At 45.8% G+C, this 18,155-nt stretch overlaps 1 protein-coding gene and 1 long non-coding RNA gene across 3 annotated transcripts in view; one reads left to right on the top strand and one right to left on the bottom strand.

Annotated features, from left to right (window-relative positions):
* Window positions 1–4,767: 4,767 nt before the first annotated feature.
* LOC147364577 (uncharacterized) lies at window positions 4,768–9,092 on the bottom strand. Its single transcript, XR_015134722.1, has 2 exons — window positions 8,996–9,092; window positions 4,768–6,565 (listed from the first exon to the last, which is right to left on the bottom strand). It is a non-coding gene; the product is annotated as an uncharacterized LOC147364577 (long non-coding RNA).
* Window positions 9,093–9,125: 33 nt separating this feature from the next.
* CA12 (carbonic anhydrase 12) overlaps window positions 9,126–18,155 on the top strand; it is a 62,741-nt gene continuing 53,711 nt past the window's right edge. For both annotated transcript variants that reach the window (XM_086321377.1, XM_086321376.1), the window contains exons 1-2: window positions 9,126–9,360; window positions 17,659–17,679. In XM_086321377.1, coding sequence (XP_086177503.1) covers window positions 9,276–9,360; window positions 17,659–17,679 — 106 coding nt within the window. In that variant the 5' untranslated portion in view covers window positions 9,126–9,275. The remainder of the gene's footprint in view (window positions 9,361–17,658; window positions 17,680–18,155) is intronic.

Raw genomic sequence — 18,155 nt, 5'->3', positions numbered from 1 at the left:
GACTGTGCCAGCGGCACTGGGCTTCCAGCCTCCTGAGGACTTCATCAGGCACTGCAACTGAAATAAGATGGCCGAGGGGCAGAAGAATCGCCCCACATGTTCCAGCACCCGATAACTAGGGGAGACGAGTGCAAACTGAAATGCAAGCATCTGGGGGGTGCTGGCCAGTCTTCTTTGAAAGGAACTGAAATGAGGGATCAGATCATACATTCCTGCCATTGCACAGAACTAGAGCATCCAAACAAGAGGAAATTGCCAGTTTACGCTGATAGAATGTGGCATCTCTGAACTCAAGAATACCTCCCAGCCCCATGAGTCTGGTGATAGGGCATTTACTGGGGACACGCGGTTCAGGTCTACTGAGTTAGAAGGCATCATTGCTTCAGCAGGAAGACTGGCTTGTTATGACAAAAGCTACATTCTTTGAGAGGCCAATGTATAGAACTGCAGGGAATGACACTTGGAAATCACTCATTCTTTCTTAGGGTTCATGAATTTGGTGTGATTGCTCAAACCAGAGAAGCTAATAGGGTTGCCCAAACTAGAAACTATGGGATGAAATAGTCTCCCCCTTCAGCCAGTCAAGACCTTTCTACAGCAGAGAACCACTGACATATCTACACAGCACGTATTATGAGCCACTGTGCTAAGTTCTCCTCATGCCTCGCTCATAATATTTATTCCTTCCTCCTGCTCTTTGGGATGTATTATATGGCCTTCATCTTTAAAAAAGTAGAAAACTGAGACTCAGAGAGGTTAAGTGACTTGCTCAAAATCACAAAGGAAGTGAGTGGTGGAGCTGAGTCTCAAAGCCCAGGTTCTTGAGATGCCAAAGTTCTTTCTCCTCCACCATTTGGTCTCCCTAACCATCAGTGAAGTTGTTAGAGTTGATATGAGGACTCTTTGCTTTATGGAGGTATCTGTGAGCTTGCTGGAATGTGGTCTGTGACTGCATTTTGGTTTAAAACACAGTGGTGAGAGAGGACAGTGCTGCAGACTGAGAGCGAGAACAGGATCTGGACCAAACCTCTGAGCTTAGAGGAGAGTGGGTCTAACCAGACAATGTGAAAGGAGAGATGGGCATGAGAAACCTTAAGCTATTATAGTCTAATGATATCTCCTAAGCAGTCTTGGCGTCAACTAACCATGGATTTCAGAATAATTCACCTGGAAAGAGATAACACATATTGCACCAAGGTTTATTTTCACTTGAAATGCAAACTTCCCTGTTATATAGGCTTTTGATTTATCATCATTTTTATCAGTCACACAGAGTGCTTTATAAAAGTCCCAGCAGAAAAAAATTAAAAAAAAAAAGTTCTGGTGAGAAGCCATTATTCCCTATTCGACAGAAGCAGCAATTGGGAGTCCATGGACAAATAATTGGACCAGAGTCACTAGTTACCATGGTAACTGGTGGCAGGGGCTGGGTAAGAACTTATGGCCCCTTGTTGGAATCCAGATTTCAGTTTAAGTTAGTAAACCAAGGCTGAGATCAAGACAACTTCCTTTTGTTTCAAGCCCACACTCAGGAGTATCTTATATATGTCAGATGCTTTTGTTTTCCAACGTACTTTCCCATATGTGGTCTCATTCTACATCCATCACCTTGGCTGGGCTTAGACACTCTTATTTCAACTTACAGGTCAGAAAACTAAGGCACATACTGGGCTAGAGACTTGCTAAGGGCCCAGAGCTGGTTCCTGGCAGAGTCAAGAGTCTGGCTTTCTTTTCTGTGGGTCACATTGCCCTCCACCTGATCCTGCCTGAAACTGAGCACGGTAGCTAGGGTTCATACAGAGGTTATGACTCTAAGCCACAACTGCAAAAGTGAAAAAAAAAGATGTGAAGAAAGTAGCAAAAGTGATTGCATTTTCAAAGACCTTGACACTTGTACTGGGATCAACAGGTCCATGCACACCTTGGCTTTTTGTTCCCTCAGCCAACGCCCAGGCCAAGCATTCTCTTAGCCTTTTCCTTACTTTCTTCCTTTCCTCTACCTCACCTTCCCTTCACACTCCCTTTACCTGGTCAAAGCAGAGCTCATTAATATAACAAAGAATTACATGGTTGGGCTCATAGTCTCCTTTGCTAGAGAACTTATTGAATCAAAGCTCTGTGGTCTCAGGTTCCTCATATCCCATTTGGGCAGATGCTCTATGCAGTGATCAGAGTTCAGGGTCTCTCAGCATCCCTCCCCATGGCACTTGGGGAGAAGCATACAGTCGGGTCCTGGGCAGAGCATCATGTGATTGCTAGAAGTGGCTCGCTGTACCCCAGATCAACAAAACACAATCACAGCATCTAGAATCCACATTTCAGAGGGACCCAGAAATACAGCACCTCATTTGAGGCATTTGTTACCGCAGCCATGGAAAATGCTTGCCTGGGCCTTGGAGACAGACAATTGTTGTTGCTATTCAGTTGCTAAGTCATACCCGACTCTGCGACCCCATGGACTACAGCATGCCAGGCTTCCCTGTCCTTCACTATCTCCTAGAGTTTGCTCAAACTCAAGTCCATTGAGTTGGTGATGCTACCCAACCATCTTATCTTCTGCTGCCCTCTTGCCTTAAATCTTTCTAGAAAATTATCTGGTTGAAAATTCAGTCTCTGTTACTCAAGCCTTGTGAACCTGTGCAAGGAAGGGATTTTAGTTTTCCAAGCCTCATGTGTCTCTTCCATGATACAGCAAGCATAACACTAATCCCCATGGGTTGTTGTAAGAATAAACTGTCTGGCAAACAGTAGGCACTCAAGAAATGTTAGATCTCCTCCCACGAGCCTTTTCTTTTGCCCCATCCAAAGGGGCTTTCCTCATTGACTGACACTATTTGAAGAATGAATTCTCACCTTAAGAAATAAAAATCTCTGTACTCTAATCTTTATGCCTGAAAAGCCAATGGTTAGCTTGTGTAAGGGGCAAATCCTGCCAGACGGCACCAGCTTTGAAAAAGAAGAGCCTGGCATTAGCTGTGCATTTCAGAGGCTTTAGGAAGTCACAGAGTCTCACCCTTACACAGATGATGTGGTCCCTCACAGCCCCAGGACAGAGTGGGACTCTTCTGATTATACATCAAGCTTATTACAATCCTTTTGGGTTGGCCGAAACGTTTGTTTGGGGTTGGCAAAAGAACGTCTCAGCCAACCCAATAATTACATTAATATTTATGACATGGTTTGTTTTATGTTTACACATTCTCTGAGCAAGGACTATGCCTGGCACAGTGCCTGGCACATAAAGGGTGAATGAATGAATGAAGTTTCCACCCACTTTATCTCATTTCAGCCATATATCAGTACTGTTGATGACCCTGGAGCCAAGATGACAATCTGTACTTTAGAGATGAGGATACTGAAGTTCAGAGAAGTTGCACCACTGTCAAGGCCATCCAGTAAGTGGTGGGGCAGACACTTCAGTCCAGACCTCTTGACACAAAATCCGGTATACTTTTCTTCCACTCCTCTGCCCTTTGACTCATCAGCCTCACCCTCCTATTGATATACACATAGTAACATTTGAGAGAAGCTCTGCTCCCTGGAACCTTCCATCTGGGTGTGCCGTTCGTTGGCCTGGTACTATCTCTTGAGAACTGACAGTCCACTTTCTGCCTTAATCCATTGAGTAATGGGCTGTTTATCGACTGACAACAACCTCATCTGCTGCTGGCAAGGCAATCCATACATATTCAGTTGCACAGGGCCCAGTAAGCCTCCGGCAGGGAGGGTTTCCAGAGTTGGGGTCTAAAGCTGGTTAGGTTTGTGCTGTTTGCTGAGGTACGGAAGGGAGAGGCTTGATATTCAGCTTCAATGTTTCATAAGTTTGATCATATCATTCATTTCTGTTTACTTTCCCTCCCGCTGATATCAGATTAAAATTTAAAAAAAGAAACAAACCCACTATTGTAGGTCAATTACACTTCAAACAAACAAACCCATAGAAAAAGAGATCAGATTTCTGGTTATTAGAGGTAGAGGGGCAGGGGAATTGGATGAAGGCAGTCAAAAGGCATAAATTTCCAGTTAAAAGGTTAATTAGGGCTTCCCAGGTGGCACTTGTGGTAATGAACCTGCCTGCTGATGCAGGAGATATGAGAGATGGCAGTTTGATTCTTGGGTTGGGAAGATCCCCTGGAGGAGGGCATGGCAACCCACTTCAGGATTCTTGCCTGGAGAATCCCATGGACAGAGGAGGCTGGTGGGCTACAGACCAGAGGGTCGCAAAGAGTCGGACACAACTGAAGCGACTTAGCATGCATGCATGCAAATCTAAATTATGCTGAATTGATTCATAGTGCTTTTTACGTCTACTATATCCTTCTACTTCTCTGTATGTTCAATTAATTTTTGAGAGTTTGACGTTGAAACTCCAACTAAAAATCTTATCTACCTAAAAAATAATTGTAATATATAGTGGAACTATATGTAACCTTGTTCTGTATTTTCCAAGTCTACTGTTATACTTTTATAATAAAAAAAAGATTAATAATAGGGATGTAAGGTACAAAATGACAAATCTAACACTGCTGTATGTTATATATGAAAGTTTTTAGGGTAAATCTTAAGAGGTCTCATCAGAAGGAAAAAAAATATTTCCTTTTTTCTTTTGTTTTGTACGTATACCAGACAATGGATGTTCACTAAACTTATTGTGGAAATCATTTCATAATGTATGTAAATGAAATCATTAGGCTGTATACCTTAAAATTATACAGAGCTATGTATCAATTATATCTCAATAAAACTAGAAAGAAAAAAACAAAGCACTTAGAACAATTGGGTCTCTGTTTATATTCTCAATCCTCTTTTAATTGCTATCCATTCTTTACCAATTAACCAGATCTTTGATCTAGCTATGCAATAAACATCCCAACCCTCTCCTTTCTCTCCATCAAACTCAGTTCACAGTTCAGTTCAGTTGCTCAGTCGTGTCCGACTCTTTGCGACCCCATGAATTGCAGCACGCCAGGCCTCCCTGTCCATCACCAACTCCCGGAGTTCACTCAGACTCACGTCCATCGAGTCAGTGATGCCATCCAGCCATCTCATCCTCTGTCGTCCCCTTCTCCTCCTGCCCCCAATCCCTCCCAGCATCAGAGTCTTTTCCAATGAGTCAGCTCTTCGCATGAGGTGGGCAAAGTACTGGAGTTTCAGCTTCAGCATCATTCCCTCCAAAGAAATCCCAGGGCTGATCTCCTTCAGAATGGACTGGTTGGATCTCCTTGCAGTCCAAGGGACTCTCAAGAGTCTTCTCCAACACCACACTTCAAAAGCATCAATTCTTCAGTGCTCAGCCTTCTTCACAGTCCAATTCTCACATCCATACATGACCACAGGAAAAACCAAAGCCTTGACTAGACGGACCTTTGTCGGCAAAGTAATGTCTCTGCTTTTGAATATGCTATCTAGGTTGGTCATAACTTTCCTCCCAAGGAGTAAGCGTCTTTTAATTTCATGGCTGCAGTCACTATCTGCAGTGATTTTGGAGCCCAAAAAAATAAAGTCTGACACTGCTTCCACTGTTTCCCCATCTATTTCCCATGAAGTGATGGGACCGGATGCCATAATCTTTGTTTTCTGAATGTTGAGCTTTAAGCCAACTTTTTCACTCTCCACTTTCACTTTCATCAAGAGGCTTTTTAGTTCCTCTTTACTTTCTGCCATAAGGGTGGTGTCATCTGGATATTTGAGGTTACTGATATTTCTCCCACCAATCTTGATTCCAGCTTGTGTTTCTTCCAGTCCAGCGTTTCTCATGATGTACTCTGCATAGAAGTTAAATAAGCAGGGTGATAATATACAGCCTTGACATACTCCTTTTCCTATTTGGAACCAGTCTGTTGTTCCATGTCCAGTTCTAACTGTTGCTTCCTGACCTGCATACAAATTTCTCAAGAGGTAGGTCAGGTGGTCTGGTATTCCCATCTCTTTCACAATTTTCCATAGTTTATTGTGATCCACACAGTCAAAGGCTTTGGCATAGTCAATAAAGCAGAAACAGATGTTTTTCTGGAACTCTCTTGCTTTTTTCATGATCCAGCGGATGTTGGCAATTTGATCTCTGGTTCCTCTGCCTTTTCTAAAAGGAGCTTGAACATCAGGAAGTTCACGGTTCACATATTGCTGAAGCCTGTCTTGGAGAATTTTGAGCCGCACTAAGGGCAGGCGGCAGCGACCAGCGCACTAAGCGCGGCCGAGAGGAGCCACCCCACGTCCGAGGTCAGGGGCAGAAGCCGGGAGGACCCCATGCCCGAAGGGCGGCGGCCAAGAGGAGTTACCCCACGTCCGTGGTCAGGGGCAGTGGCCGAGTGCCAGACTGCGACGGCGCAGGAACGGCCAAAAGGAGCTACCCTGCGTCCGAGATCAGGGGCGGCAGCCAAGAGGAGCTACCCAGGGTCCAAGGTCAGAGGCGGTGACGAGAGGAGTTACCCCAGGCCTGAGGCCAGGGGCGGCGGCTGGGAGGTCCAACCCCACGTCCAGGGAGCCGTGGCTGTGCAGGAGCAGGAGGGCCTAGAGGAGCTATCCCACGTTGAAGGTCAGGAAGGGCAGCGGTGAGGAGATACACCTGTCCAAGAGAAGGAGCAGCGGCTGCGCTTTGCTGGAGCAGCCGTGAAGAGATACCCAACGCCCAAGGTAAGAGAAACCCAAGTAAGACGGTAGGTGTTGCAAGAGGGCATCAGAGGGCAGACACACTGAAACCATACTCACAGAAAACTAGTCAATCTAATCACATAGGACCACAGCCTTGTCTAACTCAGTGAAACTCAGTTCACAACATCCTGTTAAATCCATCCCCTTTTTAAACTTCTCCATCTCTGGGGATCCTTGGGGAACACTTAGAGATGCATGTTCAAGAAGAAACTGGACTTACTGTTTAGCCAGACAGAATGGAATGGGAGTAATAAAATGTGTGTGCCCGACCCAGCTTCCTTTGAACTAGTGGTGAAATGTGGGGTGAATGATTTCACTTCCATGGTGTGCATTTCTGAACCTGCAGCAGCTCCTCCCCAACCTCTTGTATTCCTCTAGTGCACTTCATCTTGTAAAGACCTTGATGACGAATCAGAGACATGAATGTCTTAAGAATGATAGTGAAATGCTCACTCACCACCCTAGAGGTGTGGCTCTTGATCAAGAGTTATAAGCAGAAAAGTTCATCCCTAAGCCTACCGTGGTTTGAAAGTGCTTGTAACAAGACTGCCTTTGTAACAACTTCCTCAACAAGATTTCATAGCCCTTTATTAACCCAAACAATGGCTGAGCAGATATGAACAGAACAGTAGCACCCCTTGAATTGTGGGTGGCATGTGCTTCCTGTGTCTTCAGCAGAAAAGCTGGTCTGTCCTTCCAAAACTACCACGGACAAGCAGCTTCATCAGTCATTGAGGCCAGCCTGAGAGCCCACTTGGACCGAGGTCAGCACAGACCAGAGAGGTGAGGGCTGGTCACCAACTGTGGCCAAGAGAAGAGGGTAGAATGATTCAGGTCACAAAACCAGGGGTCCTGTACCAGGGCTGGGGGTGGGCACGCTTCAGCAGACCATGTGATCTGAACAATGCCTGTGGGCGGCAGGGAGCCAAGAGAATAGGCAGAGTCACTGAGCAGGAAGGAAACAGAGCCAAACCACCGGGACCAGACACAGTCAGAGGACCCACAGAAGTCAGAAGCACCAATAACAAGACTGGTGGTGGGAACAGCAAGTGTCAGTAGCAGCAGCAGGAAAATTCAATGAACGCCAGAGGCAGCACATTAGTAAGACCTTTGACTTCACGACTGAACGTGGACTAAATACAAGGGGGATCAGACAACAAGTATCAGCATGTGACTAGATGGAGACCTGGATTTGATCCCTGGGTAGGGAAGATTTTCTGGAGAAGGAAATGGCAACCCATGCTAGTATTCCTGCCTGAGAATCCCATGAACAGAGGAGTCTGGCAGGCTACAGTCCATGGGGTCCCAAAGAGTCAGACACAAGTGAGCAACTAACTTTAACACACTGTATATATATTTAAAAGAATATAGACATGCGAGGCAAGTGGGCAAAAATGAGCAACAGGTGCTGATAACAACACCAACATGAATCTGAGCCAAGAGGCAAAATGCCTGGTACACAGTCTTACACTGAGTGACCTGCATGCTAAGTCGCTTCAGTCAGGTCCAACTCTTTGAGACCCTTTGAGAGCCCACCAGGTTCCTCTGTCCATGGGATTCTCCAGGCAAGAATACTGGAGTGGGTTGCCATTCCCTCCTCCAGGGGATCTTTCCAACCCAGGGATCGAACCAGCATCTCTAATGTCTCCCAGATTGGTAGGCAGGCTCTTTACCACTAGTGCCACCTGGGAAATCAAGTAGGAGCTCAAGAAATCATGCAAGTCCCTTTCTTTCATCCAAGTGCCCAGAAAAGGGACCCCCTCCTTCCTCCCCAGCTTCCTAGAGAAAGACTGATATTATGAACTAGTTATATCTGCTCTGAGGTGAAAGTCTGATTGCTTAGCAAAGCTGTTCATTTCTTTTTACCTACGTATCTATTTCTATTTCACAGTGCACCCTCAACCCCGAGCTATTTACCTGTTAATTTCTTTGCGTCTATATTTCAAAGGTAAGACCTTTTCAGGACTTTTCTGTGAATTGACTGTACAGTCCACAGAAATTCTGAATTTGAATGCAGCCCACCCTCCTAATCCATAGGTGTCTCGTCCAGTCCGTAAGGTGTGCCCAGTCCAGGCAAGCACACGATGGAGGCACAGAAAGAGTCTCTGGCCCAGACTGGTATTGTACTTAGGAGGCTTCTCAAGTAGAGGCAATGACAGTCCAAGGTCGTGGCCACTGAAGCGCGTCTCTGGACGCACCCCTCCCCACTGGGTCCAGGCAGGCGTATCTCTCCCCCGCCCGCCCGCGGCTTCCACGGAGAACTGGGTTCCGCGCCAGCCCCGGCTCGAGGAGCGCCCGGACCACTGCCCCGCGGAGAGCGGCTGAAGTCAGGGTTACAACTCACCTTGGAACTGGGGCGCCAGACCTCCTGTAGGCAGGGCGTTCTCCCCCCACCCCACCCCCCACCCCCGGTGACATCATCTGTTTGGGGCTGAGTCGCTCCATAAAAGCAGCCCGCGGGAGGCCAGGAGCCCAAAGAACAGAGGTGCTGGCCGCGACGCCCTGGCTGCGCTCACAAGATCCCGGTGAGAGCCGTGCCGGTCCCAGCGCCCGAGCCAGAGGGCGAGAAGGAGCTCAGCCGCCCGCAACCCGCGCTCTCCGCCCGCGCCGGGAGCCGCCCGAAGATGCCTCTCCGCAGCCTACACGCGGCGGCCGTGCTCCTGCTCGTGGCCTTAAAGGAACAGCCTTCCAGCCCAGCCCCGCTCAACGGTAAAGTTTCTTTTGCCTCTTCTTTCCGAACAATCCCGAGCGCTCAGCCACACCTGGGCAGGAGGAGTCCTCACGCGGCTCGTTAAAGTAAAATCATTTGCGGGGAGCCGAGAAGGACCTGCAGGGTCTCCAACAGCACGTTTTTACAAAGGATGCTTCATTTTCCTTTGGAATGCAGGATCCTTTCTGGTTTCGCAGGGTGGGCGGGGTAGTGGGGGAGCGGTTTGCCGCACATTGTCCTCGCATTAAAATACGTTTCTGGGAGTACATCCCCCAACACCCACCCGCAGCGCTGGAGAAGTGGCTTGGGAATTTGCTAACCCGGGTAGGAGAAACAGAACTAGGAGGTAAAATATTGTGCCCCGATCCACATGCAGGCGGCAGAGGAGTGTCTGGGGTGTTCCTGAGCAGCCTTTTTACCAGGGAGGGTTCGCACAGCGGTGGGTGCTTTCCTTTGGAGGAGAGACTCTTTACCATTAAGTTTTACCTCCAAGTCAAAGAGATGATGCACCTCATCCTAATCACCGTTTTTCTCCAGAAGGGCTCTACTACTCTGAAGTTGTACGTGTGTGCGCGACGTGCTCTCAGACGAGCGTGCATAAACTTATTTCTGAGTGTAGTTAGGGCTTTGAACCCTGAACAGATGGAGGCTGGTGCTGCCCAGCCAGTAGCAGGAGATGGTAGAAGGGCTTGTGTCTGGGAGGTGAGTTGCAGCCAGCAGCTGTGGTGTTAGTTGCTCAGTTGTGTCCCACTTTTTTGGACCCCATGGACTGTAACCCCCGAGGCATCTCTGTCCATGGAATTCCCCAGGCAAGAATACTGGAGTGGGTTGCCATGCCCTCCTTGAGGGGATCTTCCCGATCCAGGGATCGAACCTGGCTCTCCTGTGTGTCCGGCATTGTAGGCGGATCCTTACCCTCTGAGCCATCAGGGAAGCCGGTAGACAGCCAGCAGCTAAGTGAGGGCTTCTGCCTGGGTCTCCACAGCTGGGTGAGCCCTTTTCTGGAGGAGTAGATGGTGACTTACAGAAACTTCCTGAGTAACAGATGGTGGCTAGTGCCCTTGACAGAGTTTGCCCCAAATGTTTGTATGGACATTTATTTGTAGGTGCCACCGTTCCTGCTGCTGCTGCTAAGTCGCTTCAGTCGTGTCCGACTCTGTGCGACCCCATAGACGGCAGCCTACCAGGCTCCCCCGTCCCTGGGATTCTCCAGGCAAGAGTACTGGAGTGGGTTGCCATTGCCTTCTCCGGCGACCATTCCTAGACCCAAGCTAGGTTGAAACATTCCTAGAAGAGCCCAGAGTGACTAGAATGGCTGCCAGTCCATAGTCCCTGGCTGGGTGGTGATGGTGAGAAGTTGGTTCATGCTCAGAGGCATGAAAGCTGGAGCCCCTCCCATCAGAGGGCATGGTGCCCATGGGGCATGGTAGGAGAGGCAGAGGGAGCCTGGCTGTCAGCAGCTTTGTAACTCCTCTTAATTCAGTTCGAGTCCACTAGCTGGCTTGATATGCTTGGTAGTTATCTTCCAGAGAAAGTAGATGGGAGAAAGGAATTATAAAAGTGGAAATTAGTTTATAAAACTGCAGACTTTAATATATATTCCCCTCTGAAGAAAGCTGCACTGAAACCCAGAGTCTGACTTGAAATCTCCCTTTTAGCTCCAAGATGAGAGAGAAGCCCTTTACCGACCCTCTTCTGAAAGCCTGTTTCTCCCCTCACTCTGGGGGCAGCTCCTCCTCCCCGCTGTGCTTCTCTGACCCTCTGGACCCTCCTCTCCCCTTCCTCCTTGCCCTTCTCTCTTTTCCCTTCTCCCACTTGGGCTGGGGAAAGTTTTCAGTTAAAAAAAAAAAAAATTTACTTTCACTCTACACTGAGCAGCCAGCCTGCTTACCCCCTTGATTCTAAGAACACAGCTTTTATTCTGTTCTTCCTCAGGCAGGTTTCTTGGCTTTTTAGTCAAAGCAAAACTCACTGAGATGTAAAGTGTCAGTATTAACCCAAGTGTGGTGTTAAGGGGGTTAACGGGGGCAGTGGGTGAGAAAGTGGTCTGTCCTCTGCCTGCGTGCATGCTAAGTCACTCAGTTGTGTCCAGCTCTTTGCAACTTGATGGACTGTAGCCCGCCAGACTCCTCTGTCCATAGAATTCTCCAGGCAAGAATACTGGAGTGGGTTGCTATGCCCTCCTCCAGGGGATCTTCCTGGAACACCTGAATTTGCCAGACTGGCACTGGCAAACTTCGGGGTCAGGGAGGGAGAGGGCATAATAAAAGTCAAGCATCTTCCAGAGATAACCTGGGGACTCTCAGTTGCTGGGGGAGGGGGTGGGGGTAACATTTCTATGAATTCTTTAGAACCTGCTCTGCCTGAGCCTGGTGTGGAGAGCTGGGCGACTTTGGGGTCCCTGGACGTCAGTTAGTCAGGGAAGGTTCTAGCATCCAGGACAGGGAGCAAGCAGGGCCCAGAACCCCTGACCTGAATCTTTGTAAATATCATTTCCTCCGAAAGCAGCCAGGACATTTTCCCTGCCCAGGATAAGCTGGGGCTGCAGGTTCTAACAGGCATCCACCTGGAAAGAAGTGATAACCTTCTCAGAACAGATGCCCCCAGGAAGCCACTGAGGTGCAGCCACAGGGAGGGGCCTTTGCCTGGCCTGCCTGAGGAGGGGAGCGCAATTTAATTCTGTGAAGACCCTTGCCCCTAAAGTGAGAGGTGGGAAACCAGGAGGGGCCATTTCCAAATAAAGCAAAGGTGCACCCTTCCTTTATAAAGTTTTCTTGACCTCAGTTCTAGCAGACAATGAACCAAACTGGGCACTGACCTTCATCCAGTGAGACCCCCGACCCAGATCACCCTCCCCTTCATTTTACGGTGCCTCTCTTTTCCAGACTCCAGCTTTCAAGTCCCTCCAGACATGGCCATTTATACCCAAGGCACTGAGTCTTGAGGTCCAAGTAGGGTCGCTCAGCGAAACGAGGGCAGGAAAGATTGCTCTGCTGCTTTTTAAGTACATGTCCCCAGGCCTGCGTCCTTGAGGCCTTACAGTCCCAGAGGCACGCGATCTCACTGAGCTTACCAGAGCGTTGTGCTGATGCCGCATCTGAGGATGAGCGCTGCAATAGTATGGAAACCTCAGCTTAGCAAGCTTCAGGGAAGGGAGCAGAAGATATAGGCTGTTAAGGCCATGGTTTGATTTTGGTGCAGGTGCAATTAAAATTTCTGGCCAATGCAGGACCACTCAGCAGTCGCAGATGTTTTTTCCTGGTGGCCTCCAGGATCACTGAGTGGCCTGTGTCTCTCCAGGGAAGCACTGAGATGAAATTCCCTGTTCCTTGTGAGATTTTACATCCTGGGCCTCCAAGTGCTCTGGCCAGCTAAGTGACAATCCTCTGGCTTCCTCTGCCTCTGAAATCCATGGCTGTATTTTAATAAAACTCCTCAAACAGAACACCAAAGGAAAATGTTCAGAAAAGTGGTTTGAAGTTTTCTGTAGCTTGGTTCCCAAGCCATGTTTTTTTTTTTTTCCCCCCTTTTCACTATTGTTTCAATAAGAGGCTAGCAGTAAACTTGGGGGTCACATAGAAGTTTGGGCTCACCATGGTTCTGAATGTCTTCATCTAACTGCTGATTCAGAGGACGTGAATTTAGGGACTATTAAGCCCTGTCCAGTCCATAGTAGGTTTCAGGGGGTCTGTGGGGTCCTGGGGGAGAAGGCAATGGCACCCCACTCCAGTACTGTTGCCCGGAAAATCCCATGGATGGAGGAGCCTGGTGGGCTGCAGTCCATGGGGTTGCTAAGAGTCAGACACGACTGAGTGACTTCACTTTCACTTTCCACTTTCATGCATTGGAGAAGGAAATGGCAACCCACTCCAGTGTTCTTGCCTGGAGAATCCCATGGACAGAGAAGCCTGGTAGGCTGCAGTCCATGGGGTCGCACAGAGTTGGACACGACTGAAGTGACTTGGCAGGCAGCAGGCAGTGGGGTCCTGGATACTTTCATGGTACACATCTTTGCCACAAGCATTTTCAAGGCGTAACTAATTGGCCCATTAGGCAACTTTGCTGTAGAAAATAAAATAATAAAAAGTAAAAGCAGGACATCAAAAAAGACATAATGAACAGAAATAGAGTCAAGTGTACAAAAACTTATGGTTACTGGAGAGGAAAAGGTGAGGAGGGATAAATTGGGAGATTGGGATTGACATATACACACTACTATACATAAACTGATGACTAATAAGGACTCTTGTAAAGCACAGGGAACTCTACTCAGTACTCTGTAATGGACCTGCATGGGAAAAGAATCTTAAAAGCAGTGGAGATATATATATGTGTGTGTATATATAACTGACTCAGCTTGCATACACCTGGAACTAGCACATCACTGTAAATCTACTCCAATAAAATTTTTAAAGGACATAATGAAACATAAGAAATAAATAAAAATTTAAAAGACTTTCTTACAAATATAAAATATTTGGATATATTTTAAAATGTATGTAGATTCATATTAATACTGTGCAAATAACTGATTTTATCTTGTGGGCTGTACCTAAGCATTTGCCTTCCAAGTCTTTCGTTCATAGTATTTTATACTTTTTGTTTGTTTGTTGTTGATTCATCTCCTCAATCAGCATCACACTTTTCCTTCCTTAAGAGAGGTACCAGTTTCCAAGTATGGGGGTGCATGTTTATACCTGAGCTTTGTGTTGCAGTGTGAAAGCCTCTACCCTGTGGTGGATTCTTGGCATCTTGCCACCTATCTGTTGGTAGATGTTTCAAAGTTGTGGGAAACATTGGCTCAACCCTTGAGGCCCTCGGCCTCTTTTTCCGCCAGTGTAGTTTGTTTCAAAGTAAGAAACCAATTCTTGGTACTAATGATCATCATTGGTCAGCTGGATAAAGCCATCAATAACATCACTAACTGGAAGAAATGCTAATGCATTGGAATGCTAATGTAGTAGAAATCCAACTGCCAAACCAAAAATTGTCAACCAGTTATTTGATCTTTCATGGCAGAAATGTCTTACCGCCAGTTAATTATGCAACAAAAATTTGTGGCAAAAATGCTTGTGGCAAAGAAGTTTACAGTAAAATAAAGAAAAAGGAAAAAACACAGAGAACAAAAAACCAGCACGGTTCTATGGACCTCCTATGAAATTAACTGTATGTGAAATTTCTTGTGTTCAAGCTTATGGGCATTTTTAATGAGGAAAGGCAGCAAATACTCTAAGGGGTCTGTACTACGGCCTCTAGCTCAAAGATTCTCTAAGTTCATGGGAAGGGATGGGAAATGTGGAGAAATGCTTCTTAACAGGCACTGATCCACTTTGCGTTATGGTCTTCCTCTGCTTTATCTAGAAATCAAGGAGATGGGTGTGCGAAAGAGCCCTTAGTCCTTCTCTTCCAAAGCGGGCTGTCAACAAATAATGCCTAAACCTAAGCAAATCATGAAGACTCAATATAGGTACATTTTTATAGAATTGTGGAGATAATGCCAAAAGAATTATGTTAAAAGAATTCAAAGTGGTTGCCATAGGGAACAGGAAAGTGACTCAGGAGTGTTAGGGGACTGATATTTCGTTGAAAGCCTGATATGGATAGAACCATCTGACTCTTTAAACCACATACAAGTGTAATTTGAAAAAATTACCAAAAGAATTGAATTTGAAAATTAAAAACACTGAGACAAAGAAATGAAACAGAAAAGCAATTTTAAAAAATAGGTGATTAACCAGTTTACGAAGAAAAACAAGCAAAATTCTCTTAAGTTTTTCAAAAGCCCTATTGGCCTGAGTAGGAAATGCCCAGTTGTGAGAAGTGAGCACCAGGTGACTGGTCAGGTAAGTTTTACTGCAAATCAATTCCCGAGAGAAAGGAGATGTGAGTCTTCCTCCTGCAGCTCAACCCTGATGGGCCCAGAATCCTGGAAGCACCTGGTGAAGCTGAGAGACAGGAACATAGGCGTTGAACAGTCTCCTCCCTGTAATGTGTCCTAAGACAGACACCCCGAGTCTCCATTCAGGGTCTCAGGCTCTTCCTGGAGATGAAGAGGGAAGTGTGTCAAGAGCATAGCTCCACAACGACTTTCTTTTTAAAAAATTGAAGTGTAGTTAATTTCCAACGTTGTGTTAGTTTCAGGTGTACAACAAAGTGATTCAGATACATATATACATATATATTCTTTTTCAGATTCTTTATCCTTATATGTTATTACAAAATACTGACTATAGCTCCCTATGCTATACCATTGGTCCCTGCTGGTTATCTGGGCAATGACTTTTTAAAACTATATTTAGTTGTTAGCGTGAAGGACTTTTATGAGTGAAGGGTGTGAGTGGGAGGCGACAGGTGACTTTCATGACAGTCCTGGCAGGGCCTCTCATCCACATTGCCGCCACCCATGGAATTCTAACTCCGGTGATGATGGTGGCAGCTTCCTTAAATAAAAACCTTCCTTTTGGAATGAGCTTGAACTCTTCTCTAGGCTGCGTTGTTAAGTGGGGGAAAAGCAAGACGCAAAACAGCATTTCCCAGAGGCCAGCATTTGTGTGAAAAAAAGAAGGGAAGAGAATACAGACACCTGTATGCAGTCACACTGTGCAGGGGTTCCCATCCGCTGTGAAACTGGTTGAGTCTGATGAAGCAGGGAGGTTGGGTGGCAGGAAGTGCTCTCACTGTGTTCCTCTTGGCGGCTCTTGAGTTTTGAGCCTTGTGAATTTATTAACTATTTGGATAGTGAAATGTGGCTTTTCTAAGATATACGGGAGGCTTCTGATGAAGAAGCCCCCTCCCTGACCCCTGGACCCCTGCAGAGAATCACTGCCTTGTGCCCCTTCCCTGGAAGCCAGGTGCTCTGAGAGGCAGTTGTTCCGACACAGACTCTGAGAAAGATGGTGTGTTTAATTTTTTTCTCCCAGTTTTATTGAGATACACTTGACATAAAGCACTGTATAAATTTAAGGTGTGTGGTATAATGATGTGACATATATTTCGTGAAGTGATTATCACAATAAGTTTAGCAAACATCTAATTATCTCATACATGTACAAAATTTATAGAAAGAATTTTTCCGTGTGATGAGAACTCTTTGGGATTTATTCTGTTAACAATTTTCATATGTAACATACAGCAAATGTTGATTATATTTATCATGTTGTATTAATACATCACATTCCTAGGACTTATTACTGGAAGTTAGAACCTTTTGGTCACCTTTATCCAGTTCCCCCTGCCCCAACCCCTTCCCTCTGGGAACCACTAATCTGATCTCCTTTTCTATGAGTGAGTTTGAAGTATATTGACCTACAACAGTATGTTATTTCCTGATATATAGATTAGTGGTTTTTTCCTATACATTTAAAATATGTCACCATCCACAGATACTGCAGTTACTGACTGTATTCCTCACACTGTACGTTTCATATTGGTGACTCATTTATTTTGTAACTGGAAGTTTATACCTCTTAATCTCTCTTACCTATTTATTTCCTCTCCTTTATGCACCTCTCCTGTGACAACCATTTTTTTCTGTATCTATAACTGTTTGTCTTGTTTGTTCATTCTTTTTAGATTCCACATATAAGTGAAATCATACAGTATTTATCTTTCTCTTATTTCACTTAATATAATACCCCCTAGGTTCATCCATGTTGTCATAAATGGCAATATTTTATTCTTTTAATGGCTGAGTAATATTCCATGGTGTGTATGTGTGTGTGTACATGTATATATGTGTGTGTGTGTATATATATATCATACATCTTTTTCATCCATTCCTCTATTGATGGGCAGCACTTGGGTTCTTTCCATATCTTGACTGTTGTAAATAATGCTGCAATGAACAAGGGGGTGCATATAGCTTTCCTAATTAGTTTTTGTTTTCTCTGGATAAATACCCAGGAGTGGAATTTCTGGATCATATGTAGTTCTGTTTTTAATTTTTGTGAGAAACCTGAATTTCCATAGTGGCTGTACCAATTTACATACCCACTAACAGTGCAAAAGGGTTTATTCCCTTTTCTCCACAATGAAAATTTTGAAGTTCTCAGCATCTACCTCCTTTTCAATTTCGCCCATTTAAAACAAAAATCTGGGGAATTCCCTGGTGGTCCAGTGGTTAGGATTCAGAGCTTTTACTGCTGAGAGCCTGGGTTCAATCTCTGGTTGGGGAACTAAAATCCCACAAGCTGTGTGGCATGCCCCCATCCCCCAGATAATAATAGTAAAATCTGTCGTATTTTCTCTAACTTGTTCAAGCTCAATTGTACTTACTTCCTTTGTTTTCTTCTTTGCAGGATCCAAGTGGACCTATATAGGTAAGTAGCAATCTTTATTTTTTTTGAAGAGATGGCTATATTTAAAGAGAAACTTCTTGTTTTGTGGAGATTATCTAGGGGGTTAGGGGGAGCAGTTCTGGTCTTGTTAAAGGAGGACACAAAGTCCTCCCTAAAGACTTGCCCCACATGTGTCACCGACAGCTCTTTCTCCGAGGAGCTGAGCCTGCTTCGTGCATTCGAATTGTGAATTGCGAGTCACAGTGTTAAGGTTTTCAGATTCCTGCAAACCACCCAGGTGAGGATGCTCAGGTTCCCTTCAGCCTGCAGGGGCCCTAAGCAGGAGAGTGCCCTTCTCCTCTGTAGGACGTTCATCCTACAATAAACAAAGAATAAAGGGCTCCTTTCTGAAAGTTAGGCCCAGGTCCCAGAACTGAAGCTGCCAGTGTGTTTAGCATTAACTTTTTATTGTCATGTTTGTAGGCAAGCAAGGGACCAAGCAGTGATGGTCGATCTCA

Source organism: Bos grunniens, chromosome 10 (genome assembly GCF_055505025.1).
Source record: "Bos grunniens cultivar Pamir isolate PY7600 chromosome 10, Bosgru_T2T1.0, whole genome shotgun sequence".
Classification (NCBI taxonomy): domain Eukaryota; kingdom Metazoa; phylum Chordata; class Mammalia; order Artiodactyla; family Bovidae; genus Bos; species Bos grunniens.
Note: the sequence above shows the minus strand (reverse complement) of the source record. Positions and strands in the feature narration are given on the sequence as shown.